The sequence below is a fragment of the Antedon mediterranea genome, chromosome 9 (genome assembly GCF_964355755.1).
Source record: "Antedon mediterranea chromosome 9, ecAntMedi1.1, whole genome shotgun sequence".
Classification (NCBI taxonomy): Eukaryota; Metazoa; Echinodermata; class Crinoidea; order Comatulida; family Antedonidae; genus Antedon; species Antedon mediterranea.
In genome coordinates, this window is record NC_092678.1 from 24,024,572 (window position 1) to 24,050,258 (window position 25,687).

General features: G+C 32.8%; 2 protein-coding genes across 3 annotated transcripts; one reads left to right on the plus strand and one right to left on the minus strand.

Moving 5' to 3' along the window:
- Positions 1-27: 27 nt before the first annotated feature.
- On the minus strand, positions 28-13,776 carry LOC140058405 (histone lysine demethylase PHF8-like). 2 transcript variants are annotated; one of them, XM_072103994.1, is made up of 20 exons: positions 13,679-13,776; positions 13,034-13,119; positions 12,787-12,848; positions 12,195-12,414; positions 11,572-11,713; positions 10,869-11,067; positions 10,378-10,540; positions 10,031-10,118; positions 9,676-9,782; positions 9,170-9,264; positions 8,632-8,652; positions 7,394-7,741; positions 6,990-7,105; positions 6,656-6,789; positions 6,392-6,507; positions 5,916-6,013; positions 5,518-5,717; positions 4,559-4,767; positions 4,179-4,404; positions 28-3,301 (listed from the first exon to the last, which is right to left on the minus strand). In XM_072103994.1, exons 1-20 carry the CDS (start codon positions 13,774-13,776, stop codon positions 3,213-3,215), a joined length of 2,817 nt encoding a protein of 938 aa, XP_071960095.1. In that variant the 3' UTR covers positions 28-3,212. The 2 variants fall into 2 exon arrangements, with proteins under 2 accessions (XP_071960095.1, XP_071960096.1); XM_072103995.1 differs by lacking the exon at positions 8,632-8,652.
- Positions 13,777-19,620: 5,844 nt separating this feature from the next.
- On the plus strand, positions 19,621-25,587 carry LOC140058346 (uncharacterized). Its single transcript, XM_072103908.1, has 6 exons — positions 19,621-19,875; positions 20,287-21,154; positions 21,328-21,572; positions 21,894-22,041; positions 22,273-22,412; positions 22,592-25,587. Exons 1-6 carry the CDS (start codon positions 19,621-19,623, stop codon positions 22,769-22,771), a joined length of 1,836 nt encoding a protein of 611 aa, XP_071960009.1. The 3' UTR covers positions 22,772-25,587.
- Positions 25,588-25,687: the final 100 nt, after the last annotated feature.

The window sequence follows — 25,687 nt, forward strand, 5'->3', positions numbered from 1 at the left end:
AACTGTTCTTCTATCGTTGTTTTGAAAGAAATCCATAAATGGCGTCTGGACACATTAAGTCTTCAATGTTACAATACAAAAGACGTCTGGACACATCAAGTCTTTAATGTTTCTCTACTGTTATATAAATACAAAATTAGGAAAAAAAAGAGTCAATATTAACAAGTTTACATCTATATATACCCATAATTCCGGAATTTATGTACAATTATTTACACAAATTTAAGAAATTACTAAATTAAATACATTTTTATGATACATAATATGTAAATTTAACCGAAATTAGCTTAGTAAACGAGTGTTATGATTTCAGAAATTACCAGTGCTTGATTGGAAACAAGTACAGTGAAAATATATGCTTACAATATACAGTTAAATTCAGACACTCGATAGCGATTGAAGTGGTTTTGGGACGTTATTACGATTGTGACGTCACAACAGTACGTAGCATAGCGCATGCTCGAACACTCACCCAAGTACTAAATGGTGATAAACATACATTATATCTAATCCACTTAAACCAATGCACCAAATTCAATATCATTCTCCAGTTAGACTAATAAATATGATTGAAAAAATAGAATTATACAAAAACAGAATTCACTAAATTACATGGAGCTAATTATATATTCATATTAGGCATCATATTACTATAGGATGATATGCAAATGTGACCTCGACTTGACCTCGTTATCATCGGTGTGCGCACGTGATATTTTGTTCTGAATAAGTAATATCACATTAATGCCTAATCTACTTATCGCGATCCGAAGTTCAGGGGAGTTATAGGTGATCTAATCTACGATAAGCGCTGCCCATTCATGGGTCTACTGTTTATCACATTCTTTTATTTACAGAAGGTCTGGGACTTTATAAAAAGAAATGTGTTGATATGTGAACGGAATGCGACATACACATTTACGAGTTGCGCAAAGCGTGAATACGTTTGATTAATATCATGTGATGCATCCGATTGACATTCCACGAATCAGATATCAAAATAAAAAAATTTGTTAAAACTAATCTTTTAAAAAAAATGGAAATAAAAAACCAGTCAAATAAAATTTATCTATTCTACAATTCTAGGGTATAGAAACGCATATCAATAAATAATATATATCTAACTACTGTATTACTCCTATGGACATGTATAATATAATACTGATTGTAAAGTGAGGGCAGTATCTATTACGGCATTTCGTTAATAACGTGACATGAGCCCTTGTCTATTTCACATCTTTAGATTTATAACAATAATTAAATATAATTTCTGCTCTGTCTACACAAACACAATTTATGTGACAAAAATAATCGATGGCATCAAATCACTACCATATTTGGGCACATGACACTTTTTTGTGAAACTTTGATAGTGTAGACAGAGCTTTAAACTTATATGTTAAGATATATGTTGATGCAAACCACGTTGAACCATGGCGGATTGCTCCAGGGTTCAACTAAACTAAACACCAGGTTGAACCATGGCGGATTGCTCCAAGGTTCAACTAAACTAAACACCAGGTTGAACCATGTCGGATTCATCCAGGGTTCAACTTAACACCAGGTTGAACCATGGCGGATTCCTCCAGGGTGCAACTAAACTAAACATGTAAATACATACTGGTTATGTTCCACCACACCTAAAGTATTTACAAACTGTACACGACTAATTGTAACGTTTTTGTAGCATGTTGGAATATACAATCACACACATATTTAAAACTTGTAGTCAACCTCTCTAAGAGAACCCTTCAAAATGCTAAAGTAAAAGATTATAAGTTACTCTCTGAAATACATTTGATCGCTTGGGTAAAGAGCAGACATCAATCGCAAAGAAAACTAGTGTACTGATAAGTCATCTCCAGGACATACAGTACCAGAAGGGCGACTAGTAAGTAAAAGAATATTTTCTGAAAATTCAGTTGAACAGTACTGTAGAGAAACTGCTATTTATAATTTTACTAGACAATTTCACAATGAGGTGAAGTGCCAAACTACACAGCTTCTGAGAATGTACAGAAGGTAGGAATCTAAACATATTTTCAGCCCCAAAAACAAAGTATAGCATGCAGAAATAGTAGAACACACCTAGCACACAAATAGCAACAACTTGATATGTTTGTAAATGCTGTGCATATAACAGTTAAGGGTTGATGTAGGCATTGATTTTAAGTATATAAAGTATACATACATTTTGTTATGATTACTAACACATAGCCTCGCTATCAGAGTACTGAGCAGTAAATATTATTTTAAAGAAAATGTTCTATATTCACCAAGGTATCTTCCTAAAAATGAATTCTTTTATAATTACAAACGTATATTTACAAACTATTATTTGACAATAAATCAAATAAACTTTCCCTGATTTGTTTTTTAAAAAAATGTCCAAAAAAATAAATAAAAGTACTTAATATTAGCAATTATCTAGACTTTCCCTTTCTTATGTATACTTTTCCCCTTTTCAGCTCCGGCTTTCCCCATTTTCAACATTCCCTTTTTCCATTTTCAGCATTATTTTTCAATATTCAGCTTCCATTTTTCGATTTTCATCGTTCTTTTTTCATGTTTCCAATTTTTCATTTTCATCATTTCCTTTTTTCCATTTTCAACTTTCCCATTTTTCTATTTTCACCATCCATTCCTTTTTTACATTTTTAGCATTTCCATTTATCAATTTTCAGCTTTTCCCATTTTCAACATTCTCATTTTTCCATTTTCACCATCCCTTTTTTCCATTTTTAGCGTTCCAGTTTCCACAATCCCCTTTTACCATTTTCAAGATCCCTTTTTTCAATTTTTAGCGTTCCCATTTTCACCAAACCTTTCTTTCCATTTTCAGTATCCCTTTTTTCCATTTTCAGTGTTCCCATTTTTATCATCCTTTTTTCCACTTTCAGCATTCCCATTTTTATCATCCCTTTTTCCATTTTCAGCGTTCCCATTTTCCATTTTCAGCGTTCCCATTTTCACCATCCCTTTTTCCATTTTCAGCGTTCCCATTTTCCATTTTCAGCGTTCCCATTTTCACCATCCCTTTTTCCATTTTCAGCATTCCCATTTTTATCATCCCTTTTTCCATTTTCAGCGTTCCCATTTTCACCATCCCTTTTTCCATTGTCAGAGATCCCATTTTTCCATTTTCACCATCCCTTTTTTCCACACAACTTCCATACCATCTTTCCCACTTTTCAGATTTCAGTAAACGCTTTTTAAACCATTAAACGACCGCCTTTTTTTAACTTCAATATTTTGCTCAGTCTTTGTTTGGCTGTGGCCATTCCCTTCTTTGGTTTTTTTGCTATAAAACAAAAAAGTACTATGAAGTAATGCACGGGTCGCTTATATTGCATCTCAATTGACTATTAAAAGATTTACATGCACTAACTGAGTCTATTTAATATAATACGCATGACTGATTGCTCACACAATAACGGTTTGACCAGAATCTATTAAGAACACTGATTTTATTTTCTACTATTAAAAGATTTACATGCACTAACTGACTGAGTCTATTTAATACAATACGCATGACTGATTGCTCACACAATAACGGTTTGACCAGAATCTAGTGAGAACACCGATTTTATTTTCTAGCTAGGTAGTGGTCGTATCTGGTTAGAACTGTGCGAACTAGCTTCATTTAAATGGTTTTACTAACTAGAAGCGAACCACGTGGTTTGGGTAGTGTGTTGTAGCTTTGATCCACATGGCTATGGTTTGAACCAACTTTTAGTAACTTCTGTCTTTTACATGATAACACTTTCACAGTATCTAAGCACTGATATTAAAGTGAATCATATACATAAACTTGAACAAATTAAAAGCAAAAACAATGAAATAAGGTATAAACAAATCCTGTACAACAATTTAATTGCCCTAGGCTATAAGGAAATGCTGGTTTTAAAATTATGTAAAGACAGACAATTTATATTGTTAGGAAGGTTATTCCATTCCTTCATTGGTTTATATAAAAAAACGTGCCTTGTGTCAGTTTTCTTCCATTGAAAATATAATTCCGCTGAATGCAAATTTTGAAAATTGATTGAATAAAGTTTATTTATGAATGAAAATCTGGCATTTTAACAATGAGCAGTTAAACCAATGTCTGGACACCTTCGAGTGTACCACACCACAGAAATTACCAATAAAATATAATAAAAGATAACGATACTCACATTTTGCCAAACTGTCTGCCAATGGGCTTGTTACATCTGATACCTGACTGAATACAGAGCTTGGTGCGCTTTGTGTGAGGTCAAAACTATATGGGTCATTGACCTTAAAATCAAATGTACTGTGTGATTTAGAAAGAGCCGCCTTGCTTGTTGAAGGCTGTCCTGAAGTATATTTTTTGGAATGTTCAAGAGGTTTTCGTCGGATATATTGACGTTTTTGTCGAGGCTGAAAAAAAAAAGATTTTTTATCAATATTATGGTATTTACTTTGTCAGAAACAAAAAAGGTTTTACAAACATATGTTGAAAGTATGATCCTTCTGAAAATGATCAGCATCATAGTTTCCTAGTGATGTCAATTCAACATAATTTAGTACGCACCTTATTGGCTAACCTAGCAGCAGCATCAGCCAATCCCTGATCAATATTCGGCCTTCTGGCATTGTCTCTGGTTGGACGATCGGTTTTCGGTACTGGTATTTTAACTTTCGCTTTTGGATTCCATGGGGCATCCTTCAGATCTCGTTTCAGCTTCTTAGTTCTGGACTTAAAGAGAGGCCCATCACCATCATCGTCCAAAGATGGATACACTAAAAAAAAATTTTAATCAATTATGATTTTGATTACAGTTGAGAAAATGGAAAAGAGAAATTATTATATTGTGTTTTGTGATGCTTGTTTGTTTTGTCTTTATATATTTCGAGTCTCGGTTGGGGCGACTTTTTCTCATTCTCACAGATTTCCTCATCTTTATCGTTTCAAATTAATTAATTAAATTTCAGTATATCACCGGGCGGTTTAGAATTAATGTTCTTTGCCTGATTTGTTTATATATATATATATATATAAACACAAGAGGCAAAGAACATTAATTCTAAACCGCCCGGTGATATACTGAAATTTAACTAATTAATTTGAAACGATAAAGATGAGGAAATCTGTGAGAATGAGAAAAAGTCGCCCCAACCGAGACTCGAACTCGGACCGCCTGTTTGATATGCAGATGTCCTAACCATTAGACCACTGGGGCTTTCATGGTATTTTTCGAACTCGATTGGATAACGACTCGTTAACATTCTCGGCGTGGTACGGCGGAACAGCACTAGTCCTCAGTTGTACGCACGCGCAACAGAGATCGCCCTCATCTTTCAGTATTTTTATTCACGAGGCGGGATCTCCTTTTTATATATATATATATATATATATAAAAAGAGAACTAGGAAGTTTATTATTTGAATTACCATATTTGGACGGAGTTTTTAAGAAACTACTAATGATTTAGATTACCATATTTGGAAGTGTGTCCGAGTTTTTAAGAAACTAATAATGATTTAAATTACCATATTTGGAATCTTGAAAACAGTTAGGAAGCGTGTCTGTGAGTTCTTGTTCACTAAGTTTCCTCTTTGGTAGCACTTTTTCCTTGTTCTTAACTTCCATCCTACTTAGCAGTATTGATGATGCTTGAGATGGGTCTGTGTTTGGTAATGCTATTGATAACATCCCTTGAATTGCATCCTTCATACTTGCAGACGTTTTCCTATTTATAATAAAATAACATATAAATGAATGGAATTTGAATATGAACTCTGAATCTAATTACAGTTCAAGAAGTGACCATGACAAATGTGGTATGTCAGTTTGATATCATGCACACACTGTGCCTGTGTTGCATATTATTTATATTATTTTGATTTTGATATATAAATAGGTGGAAATTGTAAAAAAAAGTATATACCTGAAATCATGTTGCATTCCTTCTACGTTGACCTCTTGACCTTGGAAGTAATCTTCGTATTGACTCGCTTGTAGCAAAGTATCTATGTTGTATAAATCCTGTAAAGTAAAAATACAACATGAACACATTTCTTAAGCTTTGTCTACACTATCAAACTTTCTGTGTCAAAAAAATGTGATGTGCCCATATATGGAAATGATGATGTCATATCACTACCATATTTAAGCATAGCACTACCATATACAGGCACATCAAACTTTTTTGACACATAAAGTTTGATAGTGTAGACAAGGCTTTACTCTGGCACTATAGAAATATTACCTATCTGATGATAGGACAGTGAATCATTTACTATTGGTAATCCTTGGCCACATGTGTCTAAAGACATAAAATAAGTATTAACATTGAGAGCATGTTTCATGAGAGTTACTCCTATATATTAGGAATTTATTGTACTATTTGAATGTAATAATTACCTGATTTGTCTGAACTCTAACCTTCGGACTCCTGTCAGAGGGCATTACATCACAATCAGAATCTGAATCACGGATGTCAGATGACATACTGCTGTCTGTTCGAGATTTTCCATTAACTAAAAGTATACAAAACAAAAGTTTAAAAGACTGGTAAAGTAGTGTTTACAATGATAGACAAAATAATACAGAATAATTCATAGTGAAATGTGCAAAACCATGGTTAGCTTAGATAAAACCAAGTGCCTATAAATAATACTAACTTACAAGAAAGTTTAAGTTTGAGTGGAACTTGCATGGGAGATGATGGAATATCACTTTCTACATCAACCAACGTTTCTTCATCACTTTCTGTTTTTACTTTCTTTTGCATTTTTGTTGAATATGTGGAATCGCTTTGACTGAAAACAAATAAACTTTTAACTTTAACAATGTTGAGACTTTAATTTAAATACAGTATCATTAAATTATTATAGATCATTTAAAGATGTTTTTCTTAAAACTTGATCATGACAAGTGTTATTCATACATTGCCTGCAGCAAACAGGTTTAGCAAGTATACACTACGTAATTGGTAATCTTGTAGAAATTTGTTTCTTACCTTTTGATAACTTTACCATTTGAGAATTTTAGTTTTAAACCAGGTACACCCTCTCCTACTGACTGGTAAGTTCCTACATTCCTCCTACTCTCTGATGCATGTACCTTGTACCCATCCTGTGTTTACAAAAACAAAATATCTAACCCTGCCCTAGTATGTATGACGTTACTGATGTTAAGAATAAGGTCATTTGGGTCAATGTGAACATTTCTAAGCATAAGCCAGCATAGGATTCAAACTCTGAATATACTCTTCTGTGATATGTTTAAGGTCATTTGTAAAATCAAAACTCTCTACTGTGACTTGCATGTGATCAAAGTGTGTGTAAAGCGCACAAAGTAAGAGTTCTGGACTTAGTACGATCGTTAAAAGCAAAACAAATTACAGAAATGCAGACTGCTAACCTTTGAATAAGCAGGTCGTGAGATGACCTTTGGCAAGTTGTGTGTCACATCCTGTGTCTGTAAAGAACTTTGAGTGATTTGATGCAGAACATCAAGCCCTGCCATATCACTGTCAGACAACATAGTCTTTTTCTTTTTCTTCTTTGGTTTTTCCTTTTGTTTCTTGCTATGTTTTTCTTTCTCTTTCTGCTTTTTCTTGTCTTTGCGACTCCTACTGCTGGTTACTCTTTGCGAGGGCGCACGACTCGGTTTCTTTACATCAACTTCTTTTAGTTGTTTACTGAGATCTTTGATTAGATAGTTATATTGCACTGACTCTGGAATCTCTCCTTGATGACATTTTAAATTCTGAATTAAGATTTTATTTTAAAAATAATAACAATACATATTTGATTGTACACTTCTTGGCAAGTAAAGCTCTGTCTACATTATCAAACTTTATGCAACAACAAAATGTTATATGGCCATATGTGGGTACATCACACCTTTTTTGCCAAATTAGTTTGACAGTGTTGACAGAGCTTCAGACAATTGTCATATTTAAACAATTTGAAAGTATCATTGCTACAACGAATCTACTGTAATACATTGACCCCTGCTGACCCTTTGTTGAATATTAAGTTTCTAAACAATTCTCTACTCTACACAGAGTCACAACATCTTTTACATGTTTTGTACCATGGAGTAATATCTTATTCTTACTCCATGTTTAACCTTCTATCTACTAAAGCCATATCTTAGGACCATTCTATAGTTAAACCTAGATAGACTTTTTTTATCAGTGCTTCTATGAATGGATGTTCTGGTGAGCACAGGAACGCTCATACCACACATGCTAATAAACATTCAATTCAAAATACTATGCCAACTCAATTCTACCACAAAATAAAGTCTTTTTAAAATGGTGATCATTTTCAAAGTACTTACCGTAAACAAACAAGTAAATTATTTTCTTGTTTGTATACTAATATTACACAGAAAATAAATTAACAAATACAATTGTTGACAATAATATCAAACTTACAAATTAATGCGAGTATATGTAACAATAAATGAAATGGAGTTTTTAAGCAGAAATAATAATTTGAAAAATAACTGTTTTTTCACATAATAATCTCCCTATAGGTTGTATAAAATAAAATAGTTTTGGATCACTACAAACAAACTGTACATACATACAGAGTGCACACATGCATATGTGATGAAATAAGTGGTAACACACTAGCATACTAACTTACAAGCATCTGGTCTTTTAACTGCTGCATTTATGGAATAAAAACAACTTTCAAAAACTAAACTAACTAAAACTAAGTTGTTAACAATGAGGCTACGGCCTAAAGGATTTATTTGCTTCCAATTTTGACATTTTAATGAAAGGCTTTGTTTAATTCAAGTTCTTAAAAGTCTTTAATGCCAAATATGGGGAATTGTCAATCCAATTAATGCATGGTGGGACAGGGAAAGGGTACTGAAAATACAGACTTTTTTTCATTTTGGAGAATAATAAATAGAACAACTTCCGATTGTAAAAAAATATATTTAGAAAATAGTGATTAGATTTAAACAGTTGTATGAAACAATTGTTATATCATATATATATATATATACATTTGTTTCTTTTTTTGATATATATTATTATGAATTTTGTGTGAAAAATACAGAAAACAATATCTAGGAAACAGTTTACTGGGTTCTTTTTCTTTTCCAGTCTGTATTTGTATTTAAATAAATACACTCCAGTGAACTTTAACTAAATAATAGAAATGGCATATTCACCTCTTTCTTGCCTGTCCATCCCTTTAATGTGGCTACCAACTCTTTACATCCCACTAAGATGTAATCTGGAGGATGTCTCTTGTCATCATTGTAATCTATATTGGTAAGTACAGATACTTAGTTTACTCAAGTCAGACACAAAGATAGCGTCCAACTTAATGATATATTGTACTAGGCCCAACCACTCACTTTTTCAGTTAATACGGATTGGACCCCATTGGAAATAAGTTTACTTTTTATTTGTCGACTTAATGGGTTATCCTGGTATTCTTTTTGTACATTGTATATTTTAACTTTTGTGTATGAATATCGAATAAAATCAATCAATCAATTAGCACTTTTAAGCGTAAACTTAAATTCAATGTATTTATTTCTTTATTTAAATCAAGAAATTAAAAATGTACAATAAGATACATGAAGCTGTTTTACCAGTGCTGAATTTTAACGATAAAGTTAATCAATAAATTATAAAAACTACACGTATAAAAAATAATTTAACGACTAACTTTTAAGGATGTCGAGTAAGTGTTTAGCGGCGTACCACATGGTCATCTCAAACCAAGGAAACTGGAAATGCTGCGGCGTCTTCAGTCGCTTCTCTAACTCATAAATTCTACACAATTAAAAAAATATTTATTAGCATAATTATGTAAGCACAATTCAAACTGAAAATTTAGCTTATTTATAGGAGTGGCCTTACAAACTATCCTGATTTGACACCAGGCATGTTAACCACTCAGTTAAAGCTCCACTAATGCTATTAATAATATAAAATGAATAAGCATTTAGAGATAAATTATTGAAAATTATAAAATAAAAAATAACTGAGATAAATTATTGGTAAATGAATATGCGGTTTACCTGATTTGTAATGGGATACTAAATGTATGCAGGAAGTTGCCACCAAACACTAGACTGTCTACATTTGTAAGCACAGCATGTATCCATCCTAGAAAATATTAAAATTGACAGTTATGTAATTAGCAAAATATTTTCAAGTAGAGCGAACCAGAAACATGTAAAGGGTGACATCTGGATAGCTCTAACCTCTGAATAGGGAAAAATCACTGGAAATGTCCATAAAAGAGGAGATGATAATGCAATATGTATAGAGGTGACTGACCTCTATTATGACTAACTTGTGAATAGGTGTTACCTCTGAATAGGGAAACATCACTAGGAATGTCCCAAGAAAGGAACTATCTTACCTGTTGGAATAAATAATGTCTGTCCTTCTGTAACACTGCATCGATAACAAGAATTCACTTGATCTCCGAAAAACATTTCATTCTGATTTGATGATGAAACCCATCTTTCATACAATATCAAATTTGACAATGTTGGTTTGATCAAGTAGAATATTTTCTCACCCTTTAAAAAGTAATAGTACATGACATATAATAATACATTACTAAACAAAGTACATACTATACAAGAGTACACACTACAAAGTATGCTTACTAAAGTATATACAGTTCTACTTAAGATCATACTTAAAATATACCGTATATATACTGTAGTATAGTACCGTAATGTGCTGCCTATACGCAAATTACAGTATTACTAGAGAGTACGCTCTCCTACCCACTAGTAAGTTTAGACAATGATTAATAATGACTTGGTATACAAAAAGTACAGTACACTATGCAAGTATTATACCTAAAATATATTATAAATAAGAACTGATTTTAAAACTAACCTTCAGCACATGATACCAGACAGATGTGCCACCAAAGTCCACATGGAAATCTGTGTAACTATCTTTGACTCCCATAAGACAGTACTTAGACACAGAAGGCTTGGAGAAACCTGTGTCTTCTGGTAAAACCTCAGGCCATACAATGTCAACCCAACTCATCTCACGTACAACTCTTGGTGGCAGTACATATTCGGACAATCTGAAACATATATGTTTACATTATGTTCTACTGTGTACATTCATTACTTAAAAATGGACCCATTTATATTATTCATTTATTTATTCATTCATTTATATTATTCAGCCGAACAGGCATCGCTTGAGCATTCTTGCTTTGGTCACTACAGTTACTTACTGAACAAAAAACAGTGTTCTTGAGAACCCTTGCTTTGGTCACAATTTTCATTATATTATACTAATGCTTAGTTCCCACTTGAGACGCAACACAAGGACGTAATGCAACGAGTGAGTTGACCAATCACAAGCGATGGATTATTCGAACTGTCGCTTGTCATTGGTCAACATGTTTGCATTGCGTTTACGTCCTTGCGTTACGCCCTAGTGGAAACCAAGCTTTACTGAACAAACTGCCTTATTCACTTTTTATTATACTTTACCAAACAACAAAAGACAGTGCTACAGTATATACTTTATGAACAAAGGCTGGGTTATTATCAATTTGTTATGAATGAATTATACTTACTTTGTCTTTGAGAATTCCAGGCTAATAACATTAAGTATGTTATGTCTTTGAGGATGGCAGTAATATTCACACCATTGCTTCAGTAACATTTTATTTGTTTCCTGTTTTGGCACATCAATTACATCAAGTTCAAACGAAGATCCTGTAACAAATTAAGTAGTAAAGCTCTGTCTACACTATCAAACTTTATGTAACAAATGTCATATCACTACCATATTTGGGTTTACAGTATCACTACCATATTTCGGCACATCACACTTTTTTGTCAAACTAGTTTGATAGTGTAGACCAATCTTTAGAATTAAGTACAGTAATGCAGTTTGGTGATGCTTTAACATTGTGCTTAAATGCTGCAATTTGATGAAGATGACACCAACACCAAATGCGCATAAAACAGACACGCCCGCTCGTTGCTGACACCGTACCATAGGCCTTTACTTGAGATACTCCTTGGGAAATATGAGCATATAAAAAAATTACCTGTTTTGACTATTGCCAATATTTTAAATTGTATGTAATTGGTTATGTGAGACTTGTTTATCATGCTACAGTATGGATATGTTTGTTTTTTTGTAATAAAGTATACCTGTGTATAAAGAGTGCGTGTGCTACGGAACACTTACCAACAAGGGATTCGACATCATGAACTGTAAATGAAGGAGGTGGTACCAATAAATCTAAACCATCCTTTTCCTCAATTAATATGGGCGTATCAAATCCATTTTCACTGAAATACTCCAATGATAATTCCCATCCTCTTTTTTTCAAAATTATTTCACTCGCATCAGCAAATGTTCTGTTTTTTAATTCTTTAATAAATACTAATGTTCCAGTTTGCACAGCCTGAAATTAAATACAAAAATAATTAAATAGCTTTCACTGTAACATGCTCTCTTTCATAGTCTTAATGTTGAAGCTTTAAAGGAGACATTCAAATAAAGCTTTGTCTACACTTTCAAACTTTATGTGATGTGTCCATATATGGACATGATGACATCATATCACTACCATATTTGGGCACATAACAGTTTTTTTTTTGTCAAACTAGTTTGTTAGTGTAGACAAAGATTTAAACATTTTTTTTATCCTGCAATTGGCTGTAAATTCTGTCAGATGTGTGTATATAATTAATAATAATTTTGACAATAAAAAATACATTAACTTGTTTGTTGTTGTAAAGTTGAGTGAAATGATATACAAGTGATATATACTTACCATGGTGTTCTTAGTAATTTCTTCTGTTGGATCATGCCGGTGCCAATTTCTTCTCTTCTTCACTTCATAAATAAAAAAAAATTTAAAATGTCCTCAATTGTTGCAAAGATACATTATTATATTTAATCAATTACATACTATATTTCAAATAGTATTTGTGGAAAGAAGTGTGTCTTGCATACAGTACAGTAGAGACTTCCACTGCTGCTGTAACTTTTGTACAACAAGATACACTCCAAACACTTACAAGTTAAAGGTCCAAATCCTCTGGTGCAATTTGGGCAGTGATACTCTTCTATTTCATTACATTGATCTTCACGTACACCAACGCAACTACAAACAAAAAACAACATGACAAGTCTTCCAAATAAAACATGTCTAAAGCTCTGTCAAACTTTATGTGACAAAAAAAAAAAGTGATATGCCCATATATGTACATGAATGATGGCATATTACTACCATATTTGGGCACATCACACTTTTTTTGTCAAACTAGTTTGATAGTGTATAGACTGAGCTCAACAAGCATTTTTAATAAATATTTTATTAGAAAACGTTGATTTTATTTTTTTACATTTTTTAAAAGAAAATATACAAAAAACGATGTACGTTAAAATAGCCAGTTGTGGAAGTTTATAATATGTATTGCATATGAATTTCACAAAACAATTTAGCATTGAAATGCTACGGAAATGTGAAGAAAGCTAGGCCTCTATCTATCTTAATTAATATGGCGAGAAGAATGCATTTTATCCGCCACACCAATCGTACGTATCAACAAATAACAGTCTCAGCAGGAGGGCCTAACAAAAATGACTATTATACTGAAATGACGGCATCTATATTCATCTAAATTGTAAAAAATAATAACTACGGATAATATTTATTTCACCTTCCATGAAACCAATCATTACAAACATTACATTCTATCATAAACAGCGAAACATCATAAGGTTGTTTACAAATACAGTATACGGGGTCAGACGCCATTTCCAAACAAAAGGCTGAACAACGCGATGAAAATCGCTTCCAGAACCAAACAACTCTATTTGGCGTATTTTAACAAATGTTTAATATGTTAGGCTGCCTAATTTAAATAGGCATTAAGGCTAACATTACTAGGCCTACATTGTTATGTTTAACTCTAATTATTTATATTTGATTTCTGTAATAATAATGATGACAAGAATTCAAGCCTTTTAATTTTTTAATTAGTTTCTCTTTTTATTCATCATACGGCTACCTAGGTACAAAACGTAAAACTGTATAGCGTTTTTACGACAGCCCCGCGTGAGTTTACGTTTAGGACATTTTTTGGCTGCGGTTTCGTTTTCCGCAATTCGTAGTTGCACCTGTTCTCACAATCAAATCTCGTTCTTTTCGATATTGAATACTTCAGACATAGACATTTCCGTGGACCGTTCACCCAAGGCCTACCTCCATGGTCCACCAAAGAATGGATTTATAGGCTACACTGCAAATTATATAGGCCTCTAATGTATAGTAATAAAAGAACAAACATTTAGAATTAAATAAATTGTCTCACTGTTAATGTTCGATATCACAAGAGATAAAAGCAAAGATTGAGGGGAGGAGCGATCAGCGGAGGATGACGCGACATTGCGTTAACGACATTGGCCAATATACCACAATAGGCCTATAATAGGCCTTATAACGGAAAACCATTTTCCATTCATGAATGCATTTGAATCAAAACTGCATAAGTGTAGTTGCCGTTGGAAAGGAAACACTATGAATTTATTTGTCTTAATCGTTGTCAGTTTACAAGTGTGCGTACCAGGTAAGAGATTATCAATAAGTTGATTTAAAATATCAATCAATCACTGACTCACAGTCTGTACTTAGAAAATAAAATGTGATGATGAAAATATTGTGAAAAAAGTCAAACTTTTAGAATACTATTCGTGGGATCAATTCTGAAAAGCTTTCCGAATTGCGCGGAAAACGTCTAGACAAATCGATTAGTTTTCTATAATTATAATAAACTTTCGATATATAGGCCTATGCAATGTTTTTATGGACAATTTTCAAAGATTCGGCGGACCATGACAGAGTTTAGGACTGGCTACGTCTTACTCAATGTTACTGTACACAAGTATAAGTCTATTATCTTGTTACGGGAAAATGAACACTGATGCAAATTTATCCCACTTTTGCCTGAGTTAAGCTTGGTTCCCACTAGAACGTAACGCAAGGACGTAAACGCAACGCAAGCGTTTTAACCAATGACAAGCAAAGTTATAGACAGTTAGCAATCACAAGCGAATAAGCCATCGCTTGTGATTGGTCAATTCACTTGCGTTGCGTTACGTCCTTGCGTTGCGTCGCTAGTGGGAACCACGCTTTAGGAAAAGTTAAAAATAATTCGCAAAAAAAGAGAGACGACTCAGACAATAATTATTAAAGTTCGGTTTCCAATAGAGACGCAGCACAACGGAAGCACTTTGACCAATTACAAGCGATGTGGATTTTATTTAGAACTGTCGCTTGTCATTATATTGGCCAAACTCGCTTGTGCATTGCGCGTTGTTACGGCCTTGCGTTGTGCGTCTCTGTGAGAACCAAGCATAAAGCTTGGTTCCCACTAGAAAGTACGTAAGGAAAGGACGTAAACGCAACGCAAGCGTTTTAACCAATGACAAGCGAAGTTATAGACAGTTAGCAACACAAGCGAATAAGCCATCGCTTGTGATTGGTTAAAACGCTTGCGTTGCGTTTACGTCCTTGCGTTACGTTCTTGTGGGAACCAAGCTTAAAGGAAGTATGCTTTCTTATAAAAGGCAATGTAAAATGTCCCCTATAGGCATACTTTACCAACCTTCTAATATGCCTACCTATACATCGTTTACGAATATATAAAGAGCAAACAAACTTTTGAAAGTTTGTTTTCTATTCAATACTTTCTGAGAATAATCTATAAGTACACAGGGACCACTGTGTCATGCAATATTTATTGTTGTTGAAGTTATTCCAAATAGTTACCGTAATTGTAGGTGTTAGCTTGTGTGTAGAGGTATTTGGTGATTATCTTACGGCTATTATGATTGCCTTTGTTTTCTATGTAGGTAAATTTCGCTTCACCCGCCTTAGGCTTTTAACAATATTTCCCTTAACTTTCCCAGAGATATTGATATTAAGAACTTAGAATGTAGAGAAGTTGTTATTGAAAGTATTTATTCAAGCGCAATTAAAGAATTCATGGCGATTTAATTTACCAATGAGCTAGATTTTTGGGAAATGTTATTTATTTTATTATTTTCAGTTCTTCAATATTACTAAACACTATATTGTCAATTATTATTTTTAGTTATACTACTTAAGAGCCATTGTCTGTAAGAATCAAAGAAATATCAAAAAGAGTGGCAGACTCAAAAAAATGGATTTCTTTCAAATTTTGCACATGGCTATATATGTGTTGAGAGAAATCAAATATGAAGTATTTTTTATTTCACACGTATATTTCCATGGCAACGGCCAAATTTGTGTTTTTGACAAATTTTGTCCTTTTTTAAGGTTTTTTAAAATGGATATTGGTACTACTTTGATGAACGATATTTTTGTGTTGTTCATTTAATTATAAAAAATAATTATTGTATGCATAATAACAATGCATTGTGTACCTGTTTAAAATTTTTTTATTTTTTTTTATTTCATACCTTGGGAGATACCATTTATTTAAAAAGGGGTGTTTTTCACTTTTTAAAAATTGTTCAATGCAACTAAACTTTACTTTACCATAACGCCCAAAGTGGTGTATTTTTTTAGCTGATTTATTACAAATAGGTATTTCTAATGTTTAGTAATTGATTTCTAAAATAAAATACTGGGGTAAATTTAAAATCTACAAGCAGTGTTGCGAGAAACATAGGCATTTTTATAAAAAAAAAAACATGGTATATTAGTAAAAACATTTTATTTTCTTTGATTATTTGATTTGAAACTCATTGGTCAGAAAAATTCTTAATGTTTTATATAGTTCTAGTTGTGTTGTGAGAAAAGAAATTAATTTTTAATTATAGATTCTGTAATTCCCAGTTTTAATGTCATTTTATAGGTTATATCCTCTGGAAATTTGAATAAATTATCAGATCGTTGTTAATTTTAATCTTTGCAACAGATTACTCCTCTTTTATTTTGAAGCTCCTCTTTCATTTGTTTACTTCTTTTATTTGCTAACCTAAGCAGATCCCACATGCCCATCTACTACCACTTTCGACTACCACCTCCCCCCCCCCCCCCATCCTGACTATAACCACAAAAAGATAAACTGCAACACTTTGGTCGATCATCCACTATAGAGTGTCAAATGCATGCATTCAAGCACCACCCACACTGCCGCTACTATCGCCCCAATGAATAGACGGATTCAAACTCCTCCATCCCATCCCCTCCCCCTTTCTCCAAGCCCCCACCCACCCCAAGTTAAAAATTGCAATGCAAAAGATAGGACATAAAGCTAAGTTTTTAGACCCTCGCCTTCAACCCCCTAACTATTTAAAAGTCCTGGATCCACCACTTTCCCCTCCCCAAAATAGAACCAATCAAAAGTCAATGATATACTCAGGTATGTTAATGCTACATAACAAATATTGAAGCCCTGATTTGAAATTTCATTTCATTTAAGGTCAGCATGTAAAATATCACACTTTATTATTAAATAATTCTATATTTTTTTTACTGTGATGGTTGGATTCAGTATTAATTATTAATTAATAATTATCTGATAATTATTTAATTTCCCTTGGTTATGCATATCAACAGTTACTATGGTAACTAAAAATGAGATATTCTTTAGATTTTGCATATTTATCTCATACAAATTTAAATTTGTAGATTATTAGCAGGCATGCCTTATTTGCATTTTCAAATTACCGTTTCACAAGGTCATATTCGTAAGCACTTTCCTCTGTGATTATTTTTATTCATGAAAACCCCATATTTTATTTACAGCGGCCACCTCCCTTAACGGACGCACTTTGAAAAGCCTGTTTGTTCTTCCTATCTAATTAGTGCATTGGTGCTTACCGTAAGCAGCTGCGGGCACCTTTTTATACTAAAAATGAGATTTTTTGTAAGCGGCCAATCGAAAAATGCGATACTTATTGCATGGACCTATGAATTAGAGGTGCATGTTTATTGTATTTCTTTATATATTAGCTTTATTTTGAAGAGGTTTTAAAAACATTACTGTGAAGAGATGAGAAAACTACACAGATTTTGACCGACCATTTTTCATATGATAAAAGTTTTTAAAATTTGTCTGAAAATGCTAAAAAATACTAAACCACCTGATTATAAATAATAATAGGCCTACAATTAGCTGGAAAATTTAGAGGCTCGTTTCGTTAACAATATCGTATATAGCCATAATAAGTGATTTTGGCCCTTTAACGTAAGGGGTCACCGCCCGTAAGCGGCCACTTTTCCAGGTCCCGAGGGTGGTCACTTACGGGAGGTTCAACTGTATTTAAGTTGGTGTGCTGAGTGTGTAGAAACATGGCAATGGGAGCTCTCTAAACAAGCTATTGGACCTCCGCTTATTTCTTCATATTTTTCATTTTATATGCTATAAATTAAATTATGAACTACCTTTTGATATCTATCTTCAGTACACTATAATTATTATTATCGCTCACCAACCTTCGTCATAATGTTTCCATTCAAATGCATGAATGCAAATATTATGAATACTATGTTGCACTGGTGGTACGTAACAAATTATATATAATTGTTTTCAGGTAGAAAAAGTGATAAACCGTATAATATAACATTTGTTAAAGCTACACCTTTACAACGGTGGTGGCACACGTTCATACAGGGTGCGTTCTTAAAATATATATATATACAAACAGATACAATATTTTTAAAAAAATGTAATTTAAAGCAAAATATACCTAAATTGTCTGGAAGACAATGGTTTTTGGTTGAAATTAACCATTTCTTTTGTCTTTTTATAAGTGAAATAATTATTTTTGATGATTTTTTTTCTACAGAAGTGAATAACTTTATTAAAACCGTGAAATTGCCTATTCAAAATCTGATTTTATTAATCTTTATTTTTTCATGTTTTTGGGGGACAATACATCTTTAATTATTCTCATTTTAGGTAAATTGACAAGGATAACCACAAGTGAATTAATTCACTAACCTTCTCAAAGGTGGCAATCCCGTTCACAAGACTAACATATACTAATATATACAAGATGCTCTACATAAACAAAGACTTATTACAAGTCTTTGGGAGTGGAGTTGCAAATAATAATAATACAGTATTATTATCCTATATGCTTGATCAAACAATGAAACGGTGTTGTCACGGATTATGTGTTAGACTATTCAAGCATTGTCACGTAACTCTGTCATATTCAATACATTACCTGGGCATGGTTAATTAGAGAACCGTTTTTAGGTGAAATGTTCGTAAAGTATAAGCATACCGATTTTTAAATTTGTCTTTAAGCAAGATAGTTTCTCTAACATTAGTTTTTCTTTGAGAGATTGCGCTTTAATATGTGATCTTTGTTGTTTTTTTTTTGTTCAATTTTATTTAATTTCATTTCACCTTCTTTTCTTTCGAATTCAAAACAATATATTAAAAACAGTACAGGAATGTATTCAGGGTAGCAAAAAAAAAGTAACCAATTATTATTTTTCACAGGCTGTAGTGGCCACTTAGAATTGTGTGTTTTAGGAAGTGTCTCAAAGACTCACAAACACAACATTATACATCATGACTGTGCTACAGTATTAACATTTTACATAGCATCTAACATTACGAATCTGATGGAGAGATCCACCCGGTAATAACCACGAATGTCGTTCCATTCTCTTTTAGCGCTAAATGCAGAAGTGATATACGAAGGTGAAGACTGTAAACGTGAGTGTACTGGTGAGAAAGTCACCTGTAAATTCACATTTCAGGTAGAATGGTTCACCTCTATGTCAAAGGAATGTGGTGACTGCCCCACTAACATCAATGACTGCAAACAGAAAGACTGTATTCCATTAGATGGTGGCGCAAGAGCAGTGATGGTTGTCAATCGGCAAATACCCGGTCCGTCAATACAAGTATGTTATTTTTTTCATAAAAGGTCAAAGGACATACTCCATCTACATACAGAGATGATGTTAAGATCAGGAAAAACATAAACAAAACAGCAATCTCTGTTTCAAAGAAAGATTGTCATTATGATGATGATTAATTAAGATGATAAAATAAGAGAAAGATTATGAATATATTTTGTATGAAGAATGTAAGTAAAGATGATTAAATCAATCAAATTTCACCAAAAAAAGACCCAAAGAAAGATGATCAGCGTAGGAAATATGTACCGTACTTAATTAATAATTTAAATTAATTTGCAAGATTAATTATGCAATAGTCCAAAAAAACGACCGTTCAATAATGATTTTGAACGGGAAAGAATTCATTATTTAAATAATCGTGCTGATTAATGATTATGATTTATTTCCTTAAAGGCTTGTGAAAATGATACTATAGAAGTCACAGTTGTCAATCGACTAGATAACTCAGAAGGATTGTCCATTCATTGGCATGGTCTCCACGCAAAAGGCACTCCATACATGGATGGAATCTCCATGTTAACACAGTGTCCAATTCCCTCGCAAGCTTCATTCTTGTATTCCTTCGAGGCTTATCCAGCAGGTACCCATTGGTGGCATAGTCACTCAGGGATGCAGAGAGCAGACGGGTTATTTGGCTCTCTTATCGTAAGAAAACCAGAATCAGACGAGTTTTACAGATACGACCACGAACACGTGTTACTAGTTAACGACTGGTTTCATGATTTGACAATTGCGAAGTTTGCAGGAAACCAGTATGGTAAAGGTAGTAATAAAGCCGATACTATTCTCATCAACGGGAAAGGGATAATTACCAACCCAGAAAATGGATTGGATAGTACAACAAGAGAGATATTCACCGTTGAATATGGCAAGATATACAGATTTCGAACCATCAGCGGTGCAATTACTGATTGTGGTCTAAAAGTATCTGTAGATGATCACAAGATATATATGATAGCATCGGACGGAGCAGCAATTGATGCCCAAGAAACGGATTCATTTATCACCTACGCAGGGGAGCGTTTTGATTTCTTGTTAAATGCTACAAAAGACAGGAAGAATTATTGGTTAAGAGTTCAAGGTGTCGAATCGGGATGTAGGGGAAAGTCCCAACTTGCAATAATACAGTATGCTGGCCAAGACGAAAGTAGCGCAAACCAACTTCCTAACACACATCAAACAATGGATGGTACTACTGTGAACACGCTTGAAAATAATATTGAAAAGAAAGATATAAGCATTAGAAATTTGACGTCACGAGGTAAGATGTGGCTGCCAATATATCTAAAAGAAAACTCTTTCAAGACATCAATTATGGAAATGAAGAATTTTTAAATTACTACAAATATTAAAATACAACTTCATTTATGTAAGAACGTATTTGTCCAGAATAGTAAATTGTTTCTATTGGATTCTTCTTTTTTTTTTTTACAGAAGATGATGACATGGCCTTTTCAGAGGAAGCAGATGAAACATATTACATCGGCATGGATTTTGGCAAAATAATGGGGACACCGCCACAACTTGACAGTATTAGCTTTAGCTTACCTCCCTCGCCGCCGCTCAGTCAGTATGAAGATATACCAGAAGGAACATTCTGTGATGAAGAAACGTTCAGCAAGAACTGCTCAACTCAATTATGCCGATGTACACGAACTATTGGTGTAGGACTCGATAATGTAAGTACTTTAACAGTCGATTCTACTACTGTATATTGTCAGGAGACGCTATACAATATCCCATGGGATGAATTTTGCTATCACAAGACACAATACTGAGGGATGTTTATTGTCGCTAGACATGGTACTGTACATGCATAGGATAGTGCAGTACCATGTATAAGAACGGGATTAGGCTCCTGTTTTAAATCCAATTCGTTTCATATTTCATATTAGTTGGTATAGGCCTCTTTTTTGTATTAATGAATTTTTTAGGAAGGGAGGGGGGAAGAGTACTTGATTTGGCTCATTTTCCGACTGATGTCTTGTTCAACGTTACAGGTTGTTGAGTTTGTAGTGGTGAACGAAGGGCAACAGTTTAATACTAGTCATCCAATGCATTTGCATGGTCATTTCTTCCGAGTGATTGGCTTTGAAAAAATAGGAGAAGAAACCAGTGTTGAGCAGATCAAAGAAATGGATAGACAGGGTAACAATACATACAAACAATCAACCTTTCCTAAGATCTAAAGGTTACTGAATGCCCTCGTTACAGCTGTGCTTCCTAGATTTTACCAGGAAACATTCCCGTCATTGAACCGTTCCATAATATCATTGCTTTTTGTTTGTTCTTCACGTATCACATGACCGTTTCCCATAGTAAGACTTTTGCTCGTATACATAAAATCCGCGTAACAATCTTTCATTTTTTTTTCTAAAGGACTTTTACCACGTGAGGCTCACTTATCCCTGAAGAAAGACACTGTAATTGTTCCTGATGGCGGGTACGTGATTCTCCGTTTCCATGCCAACAACCCTGGATGGTGGTTCTTTCATTGTCATTTGGAATTTCATGTTGAGGTAAACTTATTTAATTGAAATTTGTTTTATTTTAAATTATAGAAAAAAATGCAATCGATTTAACAACTCTCTATATATCGCGCGACTCATGAAAAGATGAGTTCATGATCTAAGACGGACAGGGCCGAATACTATAATATTATAAAGTTCTGTAATATGAAATGTGTTTTTATTTGTAGCTGGGCATGGCACTGATAGTACGAGTTGGTGAACAATCGGATCTTCCTCCTGTGCCGAACGACTTTTATAAATGTGGGAACTTTCTGAACATCCCAGGAAGCGTGAACTGTGGTCATTTTGTTTCGAGCTTCAACATCTCTTTTGTCATAATGATGTCTTTGATTCTTTTTTTTATTTAGCTGGACTGGGATCATTATATTACCCGTATACAGTTACAATTATTATACATGCTACATTAATATGCTAGTTGGGTGGTGGTTGATAGTCAATATTGTTTCCAACATTTTAAAGTCATTATCATTATTCATTCAGCAATATATTGTCGTATTAAATTGAATTACAATCCATAACCTTTGACTGAAGAAGACGACAAAGATGTCTGTGAAAACACATCATTGACTAAACATTGTTTTATGCTACCAAGCTACAACCTTTTTAGTATATTGTATATGTACTTTATTTGATTAATTTTGGGTAATTTAATTTAGGCTACCTTATTAAAGATATACCGTTATGGTATTTTGATACTCAGGTAACAAGTTTTTTTACTAGACCAAATAGATTAAAATTAATCAAATCATAATATAAACTGTTTTTTAAAAAAATATTTCAATAAAAACAGTTACGCTCGCTGAGAATTTTAATTGTCAAACAATTGAGCAAAACATTTCTTCAATTTTACAGTAGGCGAATTATTTCAATGCAAAATCATGTTTGTCAAATGCCCATTTACCGCCAGGAAATTTCAATTTGTTGCAAAGAGCGACATGGATTATTTCATTTGATGTACAATATTCAAGTACCTTAATTTTCATTATTTGTTCTTTTTTGTTCTTTTTTCCACTACTAGTTTGTTTTATATTCATATTATCAGCTTCATCACTGTAACTTTGTTTTACTTCTTGGTTTTTGTCAGGTATTGTCAAATACAGTTATAAACTGTATTTGGCGTATATTTAAAATATATTTATTAAAAATGTTAAATTACGGAAATAATTTACAGGCTGCATAAGCCTAAGGCTAAAACTACTAGGCCTACTTTGTTATGCTACTACATAGTGATTATTATTTATTTGATTTCTGTAATAATGATGACAACAATTTAAAAAGTCATAATTTAATTAGGCCTCTCCTCTAATAATAAGCCTTTAAATGTTGAAATAGTTTCTCTTTTTATTCAATACGGAATAGGCTAAGTAATAAAATGTAAACACACAATAATAAAATAAATTGTCACACTGTTAATAATTATAATACAGGACAGTTTCCACAGCAATGGGCAACCAGCCTTATTGTCCCAATATTTAAAAAAGGTGACAAAGAACAACCAGAGAATTATAGAGGAATATCACTTATTCCCGTTTTTGCTAAAATTTTCCTACATATTATCAATAAAAGATTACAATTTTGGGCAGAAGATAATAACATTCTACATCAGGAACAAGCCGGTTTTAGAAAGGGGTTCAGAACATCGGATAATGTATTATTCTTAACACAATCATTAATAAATACCTAGGAAAAAAACGTGGGAAAGTATATGTTGCTTTCATTGATTTTAAACGAGCCTTTGACTCCGTAGGACATCAATATCTTCACATAAAACCAAAAAATTCAGGAGTAAAAGGAAAAATGTTAAACGTTATTAATTCAATGTACAATAAGTTATCAGCACATGTTAAGGTCGACGGCAACATTAGTAATTCTTTCAAATGTCTAATAGGTATACAACAGGGTTCGCCACTCTCGTCCTTTTTATTTAATGTTTTTATTAATGATTTGAGTGAAACATTAAATGAGGAAGGCGACGAGCATAGAATCCAAATAGGAAATCTAAAAATTAATCATTTACTCTATGCAGATGACCTTATGTTATTTGGTGATACCGTTTATGGTCTACAATATTATTTAAACAAGTTATCTACCTATTGTACAAGATGGAATGTAACTGTCAATATTAACAAGAGTAATATTATGGTGTTTAAGAATGGTGGTAATCTTAACAAATTTGAAAAATGGAATTACAATGGAAATACAGTTGACATTGTCAAATCCTTTAAATATTTAGGAGTTGTTTTCAACTCAAATGGTAATTGGAATAAAGCCAAAGAATACAATTGTCAACAAGCTAATAAGGCTTTGTTCACATTAAAAGGATTGACCCATAGACGTTTTGGTAACCTCCAAGTTAATATATGGAACCATATATTTGATGTTAAGATTATGCCAATCTTCCTTTATGGTAGCGAAATATGGGGTTTAAATGATATATCAGTATTAGAGAAAGTTCATCTAAGATTCTGTAAATACATTCTAGGAATAGGTAATTCTGCACCAAGTGTTGCAGTGAGAGGAGAATGTGGAAGATTCACTATCCAAATTCAAATTATCATTAATATAATTCGTTATTGGCTTAGAGTAAACCAAATGGATAATGACAAATTTATTAAACAATGTTATGATTTTCAATATAGAAAAGCTCAAAGAAATGAGCAATGTTGGGCCAATGACGTAAAACAAATACTATGCATAAATGGATTTGGTAACATATGGTACTCACAACAGGTTAATAATATATATACTTTTATTTCAAATTTTAAACACAGGCTTACAGACATTGAACGACAGAAATTCTACGAAGATACTAGGCTACACTCTAAGCTCCAATATTACAAGCACGTTAAATATAAGTTTGGAATTGAAGAATATCTAACAAAAGTAACAAATTACAAACATAGACAAATTATGACTAAGATACGACTAGGAATTTTAGAATTAGAAATTGAAAAATGAAGATGGAATTGTATAAATAGAAATGAAAGATTATGCAAATTATGTGCTTTACAATCAATTGAAGATGAATATCATTTCACTTTAGTTTGTCCATTTTATTCAGATATTAGAACTAAATATATGTTTTCTTTTTATACAAACAACCCAACTAAATCAAAATATATTTATCTTATGTCTGCCACAAATACTGATCTTATTGTTAAACTTGGAAAATATTTATTTTTTTCATTTAAACGTAGAACAGAATTTTTAAACGCACTCAACTGATATTTATTTAATATTGTATTACATTGTATATTATTTGG

Excerpts from the sequence above, each read along its gene's own strand:
- LOC140058405 (XM_072103994.1), bottom strand. The coding sequence starts at position 13,776 with ATGGCGTCTGACCCCGTATACTGTATTTGTAAACAACCTTATGATGTT. Across the intron at positions 10,119-10,377 it reads GACATTATTTATTCCAACAG|GATGGATACATGCTGTGCTT; the intron begins GTAAGATAGTTC and ends AATATTTTCTAG. Across the intron at positions 9,265-9,675 it reads CTTACTCGACATCCTTAAAA|ATTACAATGATGACAAGAGA; the intron begins GTTAGTCGTTAA and ends TTACCAATATAG.
- LOC140058346 (XM_072103908.1), top strand. The coding sequence starts at position 19,621 with ATGTCGTTCCATTCTCTTTTAGCGCTAAATGCAGAAGTGATATACGAA. Across the intron at positions 19,876-20,286 it reads TACCCGGTCCGTCAATACAA|GCTTGTGAAAATGATACTAT; the intron begins GTATGTTATTTT and ends ATTTCCTTAAAG. Across the intron at positions 21,573-21,893 it reads TTGGTGTAGGACTCGATAAT|GTTGTTGAGTTTGTAGTGGT; the intron begins GTAAGTACTTTA and ends TCAACGTTACAG.